Source organism: Schistocerca piceifrons, chromosome 2, assembly GCF_021461385.2.
Source record: "Schistocerca piceifrons isolate TAMUIC-IGC-003096 chromosome 2, iqSchPice1.1, whole genome shotgun sequence".
NCBI classification, from domain to species: Eukaryota; Metazoa; Arthropoda; class Insecta; order Orthoptera; family Acrididae; genus Schistocerca; species Schistocerca piceifrons.
The window spans coordinates 847135983-847153308 of NC_060139.1; the positions used below are offsets into that span (position 1 = coordinate 847135983).

General features: G+C 38.9%; 1 protein-coding gene across 1 annotated transcript in view; it reads left to right on the forward strand.

Annotated features, from left to right (window-relative positions):
• The first annotated feature begins 1149 nt into the window (after window positions 1-1149).
• The window catches only part of LOC124775924 (glutamate receptor ionotropic, kainate glr-3-like), a 117845-nt gene continuing 101668 nt past the window's right edge, over window positions 1150-17326 (forward strand). Inside the window, exon 1 of the mRNA XM_047250769.1 lies at window positions 1150-1315. Coding sequence (XP_047106725.1) covers window positions 1150-1315 — 166 coding nt within the window. The remainder of the gene's footprint in view (window positions 1316-17326) is intronic.

A 17326-nucleotide genomic window follows, 5' to 3' on the forward strand; every position in this document is an offset into this window, starting at 1 on the left:
GAAGAGGTACGGAATAGAATTGAGGAAAAAAAATTGTGGCGCAACCGAACTAGAAGAAGGGATTGGTTGGTAGGATACGATCTGAGACATCAAGGGATCACCAGTTTAGTACTGGAGGGAAGCTTTGGGAGTTAAAATCATATAGAGAGGCCAAGAGAGGAATAATGTTAGCGGATTAACAAGGATGTAGGTTGCAGTAGTTAGTCGGTGATGAAGAGGCTTACACATGATAGAGTAGCATGGAGAGCTGGATCAGACCAGTCTTAGGACTGAAGACCCAAACAGCAACATTGTACGGATATTGTAATCATGTAGATACAGTTCTTTTGTCACGGTTCTCCGCACTTTGTATCTCACTGACTGTTACTGACGTCAGGAGGAAGACAGAGATCGGAGCCTTCTCTATTTAATTCGTAGCTTCCTTACGCTTACCAACAGTCGACATCGATACCTTATACATACGTTCCGCATATTTCGCTCACAGAGAAAGTAGGAGAGACCAGCGCAAACGAAACAGGGACCTCGTCGTCAGTACCTAGCAACGGCAACGGTAGATTAAGGAAGCCTACGTTTCTACTTCTCCACAGAAAGAGTAATCAATGATAAATATATTTATGAGGGTATTAATAGGATTGAAATTCTTGTGATAGGTAGGCCAATTACTAGTAATAATTATTATTTTGAACATCTCCACTTGTAAGACTACAGATAATTTTCTGTGCACACCGTAATTTCTGTAAAGATTTAATACAGGTACGAATGCTTTAACCCCGTCATGTAGAATAAATGTACAAATAAATAAAAATACTTTTGGTTACTTCGTCTCTTTACCGACAAAGTACGCAAATTCTGCTTATATTGGCATACTCTAAAAGGACGTATTATGTACGTTCGCAGGCAATTTAGTCACTATTTCGGAACAGATAATTGAAAATTAATGTTGTTTGTACGAACCGACTCGTGTGTTACTGTCAGTGAAAACAGCTTTTAGACTGCCAGGTAGATTGTTTTATTGATTTGTAACTGGAGCGGTGTGTCAGACCGGTTTAAAGCGGTCGCATTAGAATAATTGCTACACTTTAAATGAAAGTGTTGTGTCAACTGCAGTCTTAAACATTTTGCTCATTTCAGAGGACAGGGCGAGGAAGTATGGCGGCGCTGAAGGTCGTTTTCTTAGTGTGGGCGGTGTCGGCTGTTTACGAGCCGCACGTTGGCTGCATGTTAACTGTTAAGACTGTAGCTGCCTTGGTGACGTCGCTACAAGAACAAATTCACTTTGGCTGTGCCTACGTCACATACTCTGGCAATGAAACAGGTACGACCACCGAGCGCGAATCATAGGGAACAAGTGAATTTAATGTAAATTATACTTATGCATAAGTTGCAACAGATAATTTGCGTTCCTTATGAGATTTTGTAAATATGGACGCGGTCTTTTGCTCTCCACCTTACAGCTCTACTATTATTACTGTTCATTGGCGCACTAATTTTTACATAGTATCGATATAATGATAATGATTCAAATAATAAGCTACCAGTTTGTTACCTGTATTCTCCAAAAATCTGTAGAATTGTTCTGCATGTCTCGATACAACTGCTTCCTGCTGTTGGTGACTGAGCGAAAGATCCATTTTGAGGTACTGCAGGCTCTGTACAGTACGTTTCGGGTCAACACAGGTGTCTGATATGCAGTCACATTAATGTGACTAACGCCTATGTTCGACGTCAAAGTGCAATCACCACTCACATACTGCAGGTGGCAGGACTAGCAGTGGATGGTACAAAAAGATCTCGGTAGTAAGCGGAGAAAACCGTGCAGTCGTTTTAGTAATGTGAAAAGGAGCGATTTGTCTGACGTCCAAAAGGGCGTGATCTTTGGCTTCCGAGCAAGGGGTGGAAGCATTTCCGAGGCAGCTAAGTTTGTAAATTGTTAGCGTGCCGCACTGGTTAAAGTATACCATGCATGCCAAAATGGTTCTATCCAAACCCGGCGTCGAGTATGGTGCGCCACGGATCATAGATGATAGCGGTCAATAACGGCTGCGGAGGTTTGTACAGGCGAACAAATATGCAACTGTTGAGCAACTGACCGCACAAATGAAGCCAGGGGGTACCAACAGCGTCTCTTCAACTCAATTCGGCGAACGTTGCTGCATATGATGTGGCAGCTGTCGTAATCTTTATATTTCTTGAATAGTTGGTAGTGGTTAGTCGTTGTTGATATTGGCTTCTTTCTGATTTGAGAACGTGATAATTGTAAATTTTCTTTGCGAGAGGACGCCACGATTTACTGTCTTTAAAATTCGTCGAAAATCGGGGTTGGTAGTAGAACTGTATATTTCGTAGTGTCTTTCCGTCTTTAACTTTGATGGATTAATCAATGAATAAAGATGATGATATTTAAGCAAATCTTGCCCAAATTAGTTTTACGCTCTTGCAAGTAAATTAAATTCACGTCAAAAGTTATTTTCGCTATTTATTATGAAATGAATTATCATTAATGTTGATAAAGATCCTGCGCCTATACTAACATTCGTTCGATTTGATGAAAAATGACGATCGCTGCGTTGCATGATACAGCAATCGAAAGAAATTAAAGTTCTCACAGTTCATACTTCGAATTAATCCCATCCACTACAACTCTCCATCTCACTTCCCTGCATTCACTTAAAAAATTAATTGTCAGTATATTTTAATGATAATGCTTTTCCTTTTCACAAAGATAAGTACTTTCAGATAAGACAGAAGGTACTTCTGCAAATAAGGTTTTGAATACCTTCGCACTATATATTTTCACAATTAAAGTAGTAACCGATCACATGTGCTAACACAAAATAGACAACATGAGACAAGATGAGCTAAGACAAAATGACAAAATGGGAATCAGGCGCTATTGTCTCGATTATTTATAGACTTATACAAAACTCAAGTTGATGTAATTCTAACTGCTTATGGCTAGAATTTCGTAGTACACCACCTATTCATTTGAAATGGTTATTCTTAAATAATTCAGTTATACAAAAATATTAATGAAATTATTTAAAATCGTGGATTATGGCCTTGCAAGACTGGCTTCAACGGGTTTCCGAAAGAGATGGGTAAAACCGTTCTTTTCTGACATAGGATTAGAGCTACTCACTTACCAGAATGAACTATCTCTTTTTCATGACTCACCACTCATCATTCTCTCACAAAAATAAATAAACGAAGGTCACCTTGCATTTTCAATTCAGGCCATTATTCCTGTATTTTTATCTGATTTAGTCATGTTTTGAAAGATCATAGAAAGAGAAGTTATACGTTTATGTTATGTTCCTAACACGTCTGAGATTTTAGTCATTTTCATTTCATGTGCTGTGCAAATTAAAAATATTACAACAAAATTCTAAATAATTTTTAATAAATGGGAAAATTTCAAAGGCAAGACTGGTTCCTTTTATGTTTTTATACGTCTACTGGAGACAAAATACCATACAAGAAATACAGTGTAATTGTAATTAATTTAATTGCCTATGCTCTCAATTTGCAATCAGGTTGACGATATATGTACCCAAAAAGGAAAACATTAATCAGTATTATGATTTATAAACAAAATTTTGTCTATTTTACTTGAGGTGGGTCAGTTTCTTTTCTCGATGCTTATTTGTCCTGTTTTTAAAAAGAAATACTCACAGAGCCTATGTAATATTTTCAGTGCCAGTTCTCATATTAATGGGTACAGCAATTTTCTGGTTTCCCACGAGTTCAGGAAATCGCTGTTTCGAGGCAAATACGCCTCAGACAAATATTTGTATAGCTCAAAATCACTTCACATAACTTTCTTGCGGCTGAGAACACACTCCAGAAAGCTGCTAATATTTTATTCACATCCGCAGAGGGGTGTAATTGTGTATATCTTCAAGGAAAAAGAAGTTATGATTTCAGGGACCAGAAGCCAATTCCCAAAATAATAATAATAAATAATCAGAAAATTGAAAGCGTAAACCCTTTCAATCTCTCAGGAAATATTATCTCACTTGTGACAGAAATGGACATACAAAACAAAGTAAAAACATTTCATTACATTAACAGAAGAAATATAGGACTTTCAGAACTAAAGCAAGAAAGCAAACTCAACCCGAGCTTTACAAAACGATTTCAGATCGGATTATGACATTTGTAAATGAATTGTGGACTGATAGAAAATTAATGAAATACACAAACACAGGAGACATGACTCCTAAGAAGAATAACTGGGTACACATTTTCTGACAGGAGGATGAATACCGACATCAGAGAAAAACAGGGAGTGACAAAGTTAAATGATCAGGTTAAGGAATACATTAAAAACTGAATTGACTATGCCACAAGAATGGAAAATGGCAGAATACAAGTACCACTGCTGAATTATTACCCAGTGGACGTTTTAGGTCTTTAGGAATATGGAGAAGAACACGGGAAGATCAATAATTTCAGCAATGCGTCTGTAATAGGCAAATGCGTAACACCTGCAGATATAAGAAGCAGATAGCTCATATTAAAATTGTTATGATTTTCTAGCAACTGTGATGTAATAAATTTTGAAACTACACATAAAATACCTGATCTAACCTGAGATATGTTCTGGAAGCATTAATCTGATCATGTTAAATAAATAAATAAAAACTGGAAACTAAATATACATGCACTATCATGTACATCAAAATAATTATGGGAATACATACTGTTATGATAAAGAACAAAATCCAGTAAAACTGAACTCAGCTGAAGAAACACTGAATCAAGGAAGCGAGCTGCTAGCTAAATCAGTGGGCGAGCAACAGCAGAGAGTAGAGTGATTCCAGTGTTGCTTTGTAATCCACTAATCCACTCTACGCGGTCGACCAGCGATCGGGATCGTCCGGTACGTGGTATCGACTGGCGATCGGGTTTGCCCGCCGAGCCATAGCCCGCTGTCACTTTGCGATCCGCTCTGGGCAAACGGTGGCTGCTGACAGCTGCTCGTGTGACTCACATGATCACCAACATCATATTCTGAGTGCAATAAAAAGTGAAAGGGTAAGAAGCAGCAACTCATTCAATAGGATGTAAACATTTAGTGGGCTTCTGAAATGTAAGATTTTCTCTTCAGCCGGCCGGAGTGGTCGTACGGTTCTGGGCGCTACAGTCTGGAACCGAGCGACCGCTACGGTCGCAGGTTCGAATCCTGCCTCGGGCATGGATGTGTGTGATGTCCTTAGGTTAGTTAGGTTTAATTAGTTCTAAGTGATAGGCGACTAATGACCTCAGAAGTTGAGTCGCATAGATCTCAGAGCCATTTGAACCATTTTTCTCTTCTAATCAAAAGCTACATACAGGGTGTAAATGATACCTGTTTACTACATACCACGGTAATATAGAGTATGTCGAGACGAATAATTTGATTGGACAATTGTGGTCTATCAGGTTGGGAAACTACCTCAAATTCACTAAAAGAACTACCTCAGCTAAGATGCACGTGCCTATTGCGAGTTTTAATATTCTCTTGTTCTGTTTACGGGAGAAAAAATGGTTAAGACATTTTTGTAGGAAATCTAATGTTGTTTGATTTTGTACTGGGATATGTTTTCACAAGATGTAGAGTTAACGAGTTACTGAAGTAAAACGTATTGAACCGCCCTCCGACCTATTTCATTAACATTTAATTTTTCTCATGGGAGTAAGGAAAGAACAAAATGGCCTTTGTAGACGTTATGTGGAAACTGATTATGTCCTTACAAGCACATAATTTTCATAGTAAGAAGCCCAAAAGAACGTAATGGGTTCAATTGTTAATTTCATACTGCCAGAATTCCCAAAACTGATAGGTAAAGTTTACACAAGTTTCCATTTTACGATTTGAAAGTGTACGAATAAGTTGGTGGTGTAATAGCCCAGTCAATGAAGACGAAAAAAAGACGAAATTATTCGTCTAGTTGCACAGTTCTGCAGGAGGGAATGCCATCAACAATTTACTAGAAATACTGACTGGTGAAGGATGAGTGTTGGGGTGGGGGTGAATTTGAAAGAAGCTTTTGTACGTTTCTCTTGCACAATATGAAAAATGCGACCTCTAGAGAAAAAGTATCCCAGTATAAAATTAACCAACATTAAATCTCCTATAAAAAGGTACTATAATTTTTTCTATAGGGCTAACAGTTTGGGTAAACACAGCAAGAGAATACTGAAAATACCGCATGACGTGCACCTGCTGTCCTTATGTTTGTATGCCAATATGAAGTCGTTTCCTGACTTGATAGTTGTAATATTATTGGTATATCCGTCCTATGAAAGTTTTGCATACCCTTGGAAAGGCATTCACCTATCTGTATATTAAATGATCAACTTATCAGATGAGACATATTCTTTGAAAGACATTTGTTTTGTATAATTTACATAACTGAAAAGATGCGCGTCTAGCGCGGACGCTAATACATCGATTGCGCAGTCAAAGAAACATTTTAACAGAAGCTGAACTGTCGTTCCGCTTCGATCTAAATAAAAGCTGACAGAAAAAAAAAACTTTTGTAGATGTTCAGATTTTAATGTACTTTTGCTTGTAATGTGAAAACGTAAAGGAGATCGACTTTAAGTTAAAAAAGTGAGCGGTCTTGCCAGTGTGCAGACAACATTATTAATTAATAAAATTAAAGTAATTTATGTTCGAAATTGTATATCAGGAAGTTATTGTTATCGGAGGTGTTGAACAGTGCAAGAATTGTCTTTAACGAAAGGAGAAAAGTACTGACTGGAATTTGTGACAAAAACGTGAACCAAGGAGACAGTACAGGACAGGCTGAAATCTGATCGCACCATACTGTTAGAAAAGTACTTATGTAAGTTATATTATTTATAAATAAGCCTTAATTTGTTAGTGAGAATTGTTTGAATATATTTAGTGTTTACCAGACTTCTTATTCTGTTTTTTTCCTTTATACTTTTTTATCCTCCATGCCATATTATTTTTATAAATGTCAAACAGCCTTTACTACAGCAGAGAATACTGCGGCATCCTGGTTGTAGACAGAAGGCCGCTCCTTGTCTTCTATACAACTCATAGCTGCCCCATTTATTAATGATTTCATTTGCAAATGCAATTTTTTTTTACTATTCATTGTTAAAGGTCCCTTAGGTAATTATAAAATTCATACTGATTACGTAAAGAAATCCGAGTTGTTCTTTTCCAAATAATAGAAGTCTTTGCGTAATCAAAAACTAGCCTCCTTCTGACAACGATCAGGAGCCGACCAGAAGACGGACGTCTTCGACCGCTTTCGTGTCTCCTGTGGCAAAGCTGTGCCAAACTGGGAACACGGCATTCTAGTATGAAATACAGATTTAAATTGAAAGAATTGAGATATATTTAATAGTAATATTTTTTTTATCATACTAGATAGTCCACAAGTGTATTATATCAAATTATTTCTTCTTGACTTCCTCTGCACCACCGTGGTACATTGTAAACAGTTGATATTTGGACCCAGTGTAAGGGGCAAAGTATTTAACGCAGCGGTCTGAAGAACTAATTTCTCTTCATTTTCTATGCTTTTCACGGCTGAGAAAAACTGCACACGTAAGATACGCAAATCTATTCATGCACATGGCCTACAGCGCATTTTTTGCAGCTTCAGAAACGTTACTTTCGACATGAGGTGTGGGACATCGTTGCAGCAGCCCGCCACAGAATCATCTATCTGCTCCCAGCTGTCTCTGAAGAGATATTTCGTATTATTGAATGTCTGAAGCAGTTCAGCTCTAGCCTCCGCAGCCTGAAAACAAATACCTGCAACCAGTGGCGTATCGAATATAACTAGCGCCCGAATCATGACACTCAATTGCCCTTCCCCTCCCCCCCCCCAATTGGCACCAGGGGTACAACACTTTATTGCCCCCCCCCCCACTTCCAGAAACACATACAGCAATGTAATATATGGAATTTATGTTGTATGTATTGTATGGTATGTTAACCGGGGGCCTAGAAACGACGGAGAGGTCCACTACCCCACGACGACTACCGCAGTTCACTTCACCCCTCCGCCACCCCACACCGGACCACTCTGCCAGGGTTATTGTGTCGTTCGGCCCCCGGTGGACCCCTCTAGGGTACGTCTCACAGCAGACGAGTGTAACCCCTATGTTTGCCTGGTAGAGTAATGGTGGTGAACGTGTACGTGTGTGTGCAGCAATCGCCGACATAGCGTAGCTGAGGCGGAATAAGGGGAAACAGCCCGCATTCGCTTAGGCAGATGGAAAACCGCCTAAAAACCATCCAAAGACTGGCTGGCTCACCGGACCTCGACACAAATCTGCCGGGCGGATTCGTGCCGGGGATCAGGCGCGCCTTGCCGCCTGGAAAGCCGTGCATTAGACCGAACGGCTAACCGGGCGGGCGGTATATAGAATTTACTCCAATAATAATATATTTTTCGGGAAATCTTGTCCTCTGCAAGTGGCAGCTGTGGTATTACAAACTACTTGGCCCCCACCGCCTCTCTCCCTATGTCACTGCCAGCAAGAATCTTTGAAAGGGTCCAGACTGGAGATGGCAGCATCATGGCCTGGGGAATGTTTTCATGGCGATTCCTGGGTGTTCTCTTTGTTCTAAAATGCGCAATGGATCAACACAAGTATGCTATCCTTGGGGATCATGTCTACCACTCCACGCAGTTTGTTTTCCCTCGGTACGTTTGCATCACCAGCATGGCAATGAAACGTTCACACAGCTCGCAGTATACGTGCGTCGTTTGAAGAGCTCTAGGATGAGTTCACCGTACTCTCCTGGCCACCAAACTCCCTGAATTTGGTTTAACCAAATCGAGAATATGTGGGGCCACCCTGAACAGGCGGCTGTCGTAAATTTTAACATTTCTTCAAAAGTAAGAGTATGACATCTACTAGTATGCAGGAAAGTATTTCATTAAATGGTACAATTTATGATTCATTATTTTGGCGAAGTCGTTACGCCTTTCTACATAATCCAAGGGTGGAAATGTCTTATATCTAGAGGCAATATGTTGAGTAAAGAAACTGTGGAACTTCGGAATTCATCCACTGGCATCAAAAGCTGGAAAGGTTGGCTACGTGTTGATCGCATGTCCCACTATCAAAGATCTTTCCTCGTACTGTCCTGTAGGCAGCAGTCGGCAACTTCGGCGTGGGGCTGGCGTTTAATTATGTTTATTATTTTTTATTTACTTATTTTTATTAATTTCTTATTTATACTTATTTATTACTTCATGATTAATCATATTTATTATTATTTATTTAGCGTATTTATCTGTTTAATTTATGGTAAAAAACTTATTGTACCTTAGATCGCATTAACTAGTATTTTTTATTGACGACGACCGGCTTTGAATGTTGAAACTGTTATTTTCTGATCTTCAAAATTTTTTGGTTATAAGTCGTGTTTCATTATGAGTTTATCACTCTTGCCATGTCTTAATTATGCTGAAGAATATTATTTACATGTTTGTCCAAAGTGAAACCACATACAGGTAAAAAAGTACCTTCTGAAAATGGGCATGTTCACTCATGTGGCACTTCACTGAGGCTTTTTAGTTCTTAAAACGCACGATGTAGAGTAAAAATGAACATTTGTACAAATCTTTACGCCTATATGACACGTTGTATACATCGTGGACACATCTTAGTCGAAGTATACGGCGAGATCTTGACTGAGATGTATCCATGATCTACACATCATGTCATATAGATGTAAAGATTTCTAAAAGGTACATTTCCACTAATATCGTGCATTTCACGAACTAACAAGTCTTAAGTGAGTTCTACGTGTGCGAACATGCCCATGTATAATGTGCTGCATATACTCCGGCATAATTACGACAAGACGTGAATGATAAACTCATAATGGATCTCGATTTATAACGAAAATTTTTTGAAGATCAGAAGGTGAGACTTTCAACTGTCGCAACTGCCCGTCGTCAATAATAAATGCTAATTAATGTGATCTTCGCTATAAAATTTTTTTTGCAGTTAAATGTAGACCGCTCTTTCCATTTTCGCAGTATTACTTCAATTTTTTCACTTTAATTGATGTAATAAGTAATACCATGCACAAGATTGTCGCATATTTCTCGTGCAGCTCTTTTCCAAGCAAGTCTATTATCTTAAGTATTAATTATTTATCGGGGCTGAACCGAATGTTACTGCCAGATTGTGATTCTTGTAATTAATTTCTGTGGGAACTGTTGCTTTGTGGAGTTTCTTTTGAGAAAATATTCTAGAGTTAGTTTGCACTCAGCTGCTCAACTTCTGTTTGCTTCCTGTAAATGTATTGATGGCGCTTAAGGTTATATTTTCCCTTAATTTAGATTTCAGATTTGAGTAAATTCTGAGAATTTATTAATGCGAGATAATTATTTTATGGCTGTGTTGCTATTATTTCTATTTCAATTGACGTTTGCCAACTTCAGCATAAAACTCACTAATATTTGTAGTTTTCATCAGTACGGAATCTACACTAATATTTTGTAATTTTTGTCATCTAACCGTGTCACACTAGTTGACAGACACTTTACTTGCGCATTTAAAACCCACGACCTCCTCTTTATGAGACAGTGCCGTCGAAGCAGCCAGTTAGTGTGAGATGGTTGCGGTGTTATGTTTAACTCCCCACACGTCGACATTAATAAATCTACGAAGAATAAAAAAATTACGTCCGCTTATGTGTTATTTTCAAGACAACAATAGTAAATCGTTAGAGATGTCAAGAGCACCTCTACACTAAAGAACGACATAATCAACGTATTGAATTACACACTTGGTGTGGATATTTACGTTGAAATTTCGGATCCTGTCGCATAGCAACAACAGCGGATAGCATCGGGCGTTGTTAACAAATTATGTAATTGATAGTGTATGTAATAATTTCTATTTTTACTTGTTTGGGCTAGGTTTCGCCCTTCCTGGTAGGAGGGAAGTTACTGATTTGTAGGCACACTCAAGCAACGAAAATGTTGTGATAGACTGCTCAAAACAGCACGAAAGAATAAAATCTGGGCTAGTGAATGTAAATATAGAATTTGAATCCTCAGTCAACTTCCTTAAAGAAACTGCTGAGAACACATTGTTACTACATGACTGAGTTATCAATTATGAGTCACTCACTGGGATTTTGCAACAAGCGGTGTAAATATGTAAGCGATATGCCACATCTGGAACGATTGACTGTGGCATCTCAGAGATCAAACACTGTCACAGTTGCACAAGGCTTCTACGGCGAATGCACACAGTTTATATTTGTCGCATTCCTCCCTTTCACAAACGGCAGACATAAAATAACAACATTCTCCACAACGGTGGTGGTGCCCAAGCCGTTCAGAAACGCCGGCCGAAGTGGCCGAGCGTTTCTAGGCGCTACAGTCTGGAACCGCGCGACCGCTACGGTCGCAAGTTCTAATCCTGCCTCGGGCATGGATGTGTGTGATGTCCTTAGGTTAGTTAGGTTTAAGTAGTTCTAAGTTCTTCTACGGTCGCAGGTTCGAATCCTGCCTCGGGCATGGATGTGTGTGATGTCCTTAGGTTAGTTAGGTTTAAGTAGTTCTAAGTTCTAGGGGACTAATGAACACAGTAGTTGAGTCCCATAGTGCTCAGAGCCATTTGAACCATTTAGTTCTAAGTTCTATGGGACTGATGAGCTCAGAAGTTAAGTCCCATAGTGCTTGGAGCCATTTGAACCATTTCGTTCAGAAACGTTAAATGTGCCTCGACCCAGATAACTGTATTATGGTTGACTCATAATTTCCGTACAATACGACGGGATGATCCTGGAATGACTTACGAAGATATGGTGACTTCGCTTTGGGTTTTCAGTTGCACAGATAGTATCGCTTACATCAAAGGCAGTGGGAAAACTTCCTGGATGTGAGAAATTTACAAGAACTCTTTTATTGGCAATCTGGTGTCATACAATTGCCTACCAGATGAACAGAGGAGGGGAAGAGGAAGAAAATGGTTTTATGTGTCCTTCAGATAATGTGAAACTACTTTTAAGTTCACTTTCTTGCATTAATGAATAAAAGATTTACTTTGATACGCTTCCTTGCCACAGGACTGCTTGATAAGTTACACCTGCTACTGACTATTAAAGCATCACTTGATGCACAGACAAACAAAATTGTTCTCTTGCAGTACATTGTTCCCCATTTAAATGAATAAGCCCATCAGAAACATCAACTATCACATTGGTTCTGTACTACGATGTTGACCCCTTCGGATAAGATCTCGAAATGGGACAGAGATCTTGCTAGTTGGACACCATATTGAGCTCAGTGTGATTTCGGTGATCCCACAGTAATTTCTGTGGTATCTATTTGCTTTTCCGTCTTTGGTGTGGTAACGAGATCTCTGTGCGATACCACATTCCTCCCTCCTCCCCCTAAAACCGACAAACCATCGTCGTGTAGGGCAGACACATGTGACGACGGCAGGGGGAGGACTGCTGGTTGCAGATGCATATGATGAGGCAGGGAGAGGAACTGTGGTTGATCTCGCCTCTCTGCCCTCACCCTGGCCTCTCGTCTGGGAACACCAACCGAAAAAACCTTATGTAGGGTGCATGCCCACATCTAGAGATGTAGATGGTGAGGTCAACTGGACGGTAAGGTGATCTTCTGGAGAGGCGTGATGACTTTCTGAGGGCAGCTCGTCCGCGGACGTCACTTTGAGCACCTGGGAGGATCCGGCACCCATGATGTCGACAGCGGCGGCTACGGCGGCGTCGGTGGCGGGGTGTCCATCTTCATGGGCACCATGACGGACGGTAGCGGCGGTCAAAGACTTTGTAAAAGACTTCTTCCTGCTGCTGAATGTTTGTCAGAGCTGCAGAACACCTAACAGGGTACGGTGCCCTCGGCCACGTAACAATTCTGTAGGCGACTTCCCAACACGTGACAAGGAGTGATAGGAGGCCAAAACATTTTAAATGATTGGACCAGTGTGTGAGAGGAAGACAGTTTCTCCATGCAACTTTTGAATATTCGACCTAATCGTTCAGCTTCACTGCTAGACTGTGGGTGAAGTGTTGCAGTGGGCACATGATGTGTACCATTGACGGCATAGAATTGTTGGAAATCGGATGACGCGAATTGCGGTCCATTGTCAGAGACAAATGACCTCAGGAAGACCTTCAAGACAAACAATAGAAGACAAAGCGGTGGGTATCAGGGGAGCAACAAATGGAAGCTTACTGTAAGCATCTACCATAAACAACCATCACGTGTTCCAGAATAGGCCCGCGAAATCAGTATGAACGCGTTACCACGGACGAGACGGACGCGGTCACTAAACAGTATGTTGCGGCGAATCTGACTGATCTTCCGCGCAAACATTGTAACGAGCGATCATTTGGCCAATCTTAGTGTCCAGAGAGAAATAAATGTTTCAAAGCAACAATTTATGGGCACTCAATGACAGAAAGTGTTCCACGTTGGGCACCATTTTATATAATGTTCGACTTTTGGCCTTTAGCAATTAAAGCACCTTAAAATGCACTAGAGTGCCTTATTTACATATTAAAGAAAGGATTAGGAGCGCCAACCACAAGAACGTAAAGTGATTTCTCATATTTATTTCCATAACCAGAAGTTTATTCGACCAAGGCTCTACAAATACAATTTACAAATTGCTATTACAAGTGAAGTGAAATAATAATTTGCTCATTATAAGTAATAATATTATCAGAGTTGACAGCAGTGTAGAACGTCGTAATTGCTAAGCGGCAGACGGAACTGGCTGGCATGCTTTGATAATCAACTTTTTATGCTTTTGCCGGCTGATGCTCAGGATGCTGGGGTCAAAGCTGATCATCTGGCTACATCTACCTTGGTCCTGTGTCGTGGATGCGACGGCAAGTGCATGTCTTCAGCAGCTGACAGCGCTGGTGGTATTGGCCCTTAGATGCCAACCAGGAAGTGTCACCTTTGCTACCTTTACAAGTCTCCTCCAAGGTGATATCTTCATATTCTCTCCCGGGGCGTGTCCACACACCCGATTGGTCGGCTCATAGTCTTCTTCTGGCCAATCAATTATTGCTCAACATCCTTGTTACATACTTTTTTACTGCAACTTATTGCAGCCGACCTTCCATTGCCTGGCAAACTGTATGTTGTCGTTTTTTCAAAGGACGGCATTTAAGCTGTTGACTGCATAAATTATTTATTTCACAATTGAAATTTTGGCCTTTGGGCAATTTACGAGTGGTATTGGATAGATTTCGTATAAACACATGTCAGACTCCAAAATCCTCCTACATGTATACATGTCACCGTCAAAAACAGGCCTTTTCGTTCTATACATATCGGAGGATCTTAAAGCCTGACATGTGCTGAAGCGAAATATTTTGCAGTACCACCTGAAAGTGGCCCAAAGGCCGAAACTGCAGTGGCGAGTATAATGTCCCTTAAAAATTTCTACGTGACTGTGTACACCGACCATGAGCATTTATTGTATGTTGTTAGAACAATTGACATGCTCTATCTTTGGGATCTGTACACTTCTCACCTCTATCCCTGCATCTAGGAAGTCTTCTTATGTTCAATCTGACAGTGCTGCATTGGGTCTGGGCACCTTCCACACTTCTCAACATAAGAGGAGCACACTAGGGCACTAAAGACAAAAGCGTTCGTTTAATTGACAAAATATATTTATTATTATTATTTACTTATTGTATTGTTTAATTATTATTACATTTGCTATTATTATTTAATATTGCAGGACGTACTGATTCTGTATTTCTGTCCCAATGTATTTATTTCATATCCTATCTATCCTCGTACATACTTTGAAACTCCTTAAAAATCTAATTTCTGCCCCTTTAATCAGCTGCTTTCGAGTCGACTTCCAGGCTACGCCACCATAAAGCAATGTGGTTAAAGCTATTACATCATAAAATTTCATTTTCGTTTCTTTCCTAACTTCACTTTTAAAAGTTGTTTCCATTGTCCCACATCCAGCCTGAAATTTGCTAACTTTATGCTCAATTTCCTTACATAAAAGTAAACTTCTATCACAACCAAGATTTTTAAAATTGGATACTTATTCTAAAATGTAGTTTCAAAGCAAAATATTTTATCTGACTGGATCCTTTTCTATAAAAGCCATAATATTCGTGTCGTTAACTGCTATTTCTAAATTAGAAGATTCTCAAATAGATTATTTAAAATATAGATATATGTAACTGTGTCCCATTCACCTGACTCATTATTATATCATCTGCAAATCGAAGAGTGTCTGAATAGAGACTGTTTGATAACTTAATTTCTGGTTTGGCTATCAGTTACCATTTCTTTAAAACGTCATAAACGCAAGTATATTAAAAGAAGTGGGTGAGCAGCTAAACAGTTTATAACTCCTGTATTTGCTGAAGTCCGTTCACTTCTTTTAATTCCTGTCTGTGATAAAATCAGTATTTCCATACAAACTCCTGATTACCAAAATCGGGTGTGGTGTATAGTCCTCAGTTTCTAGTATTTGCCACAGTTTTGTTCTATTTGCTCTGTTGAAATCTGCTAAAATGAAACGTATTTCTAATATCTTTTCTTTTCTTTATTCTCTTATTTGTCTAAGACATAAGCCAAGCGTGATATCCCGGTCCTAAATCCTCCTTGTTCTTCTCCTAACAGATAATCTGCGATAGCCATTGTTCTGTTATTTATTATTTTGGTACATATTTTATATCCTGTACTCCTGAGACTAATTCCTCTATGGTTTTTGCAATTCTTGCGATCTCTTGTTTTGAACAGATTTTCAACTACAGCTGTTGACTAGAAAGAGGTGTTTGGAAATTTTCACAGCAATTATTGAATATATGTCAAATTATTATTTTACATATTACACCACTATGTTTAGAAAGTTCCATACCACTCCATCCAATCTAGGTGGCTTCCTAGTATTTATAATACCGTACCTAATTCTTGTCTTGTTACAGAGTCTAGTTCTGGAAATTTATTTCCAAAGCAGCCGCCTATTTCTGTTTCATTCACTCATTACATAATAATTGCTCTTCTCATTCCTATATTTCTCTTATATCCTAGAACTTCATTTGCATATTTATACATTCCACGTATTATATTTTCACATTATTTGTTTCAGTCTTCATCAGTGTGTGTTTCCTTTAGGTACGTTGTAAGTCTATTTTCTCAAACTTTCGTCTTGCAGTCTACAGTCTACAGTCAACGGCGATTGTGCAATCCTGTAAATAATTCTACGTGACTGTGAACACCACCCCTGAGAATTTATTGTATGTTAATGTATGTTGTTCTCCACTTGTCGATTATTCTAAATTTTGAAATTTAAAATAGTTGACTGAATACAGATCACTACCTCTGTATACTCAAACACCCTTTACCATGGAACGTAACTTATTATTGATAATTATATAATCTATTAATGATCTTTAACTTCTATTGCACCAAATAAACTCATGAATATCTTTCCTGTGAAGGCAGGTGTTTGTTAATTTCTTCTGGTTAAAAGTTGCAAATTGCGTAAGTTACCCCCCACAAATTTCCATTCATTGTTATTTTATCTGAAAGTCCCCACAATATTATAATAGGTATTTTACGTACTCAGGCATTTAAATCTTTACTGATATGCTCTCTCTTGATATATTTATCATAGGTTATAGTATTTTATAGAACTATTTTGATTCGTCTTTTTCCACTTATTCAGGAGCATACACCACTGTCACTGTCATATGTCCTCGTTTAATCGTGATATTACCATTTTTTTATTTATAAAGGACTAACTTTCTAATTTCTTCCACTTTTGATCTAGTAACATGGCTACTCCACACTGAGCTCTTTGTTTCTGTTTTACTCAACTATATATAATTGTTTATGAGTTCAAATCTGTCGTTTCTTTTATTTTATTTTTGGTTTAAGTTACAATAGCTATGTTTATATCTTTCGTTTTAGTTCTTCTTACGATTGTAGATGTGTTTTCTGCTTTATCTGTTGGCGAAAGATCTTTTTTTCTAAGTGTGTCAAACCTGAATTTAGAGAACAAAACGGCAACTTCAGTCATTACAAAAAGACTCATACAAAACGGGTCTGCTTCTCCAGCTACAGGATCTCTAAAACCACTACGGTCAAAATTGCGCGTATGATAATCATTTCTAAATTAATCACTTTCAGCTATGGATCGTCGCTTAAATAAGTTACATTTCATAGCAAAAACTTAAGCTGATAGGAACTATTCAAACTGACGTCTACCATTCTCAATGCTTCGACACAGGCACGTCACGATTACTGAACTGAACTCATAGCTTCCGTACTGTATATTTAGAACTTAGCATTTCAGACACTAG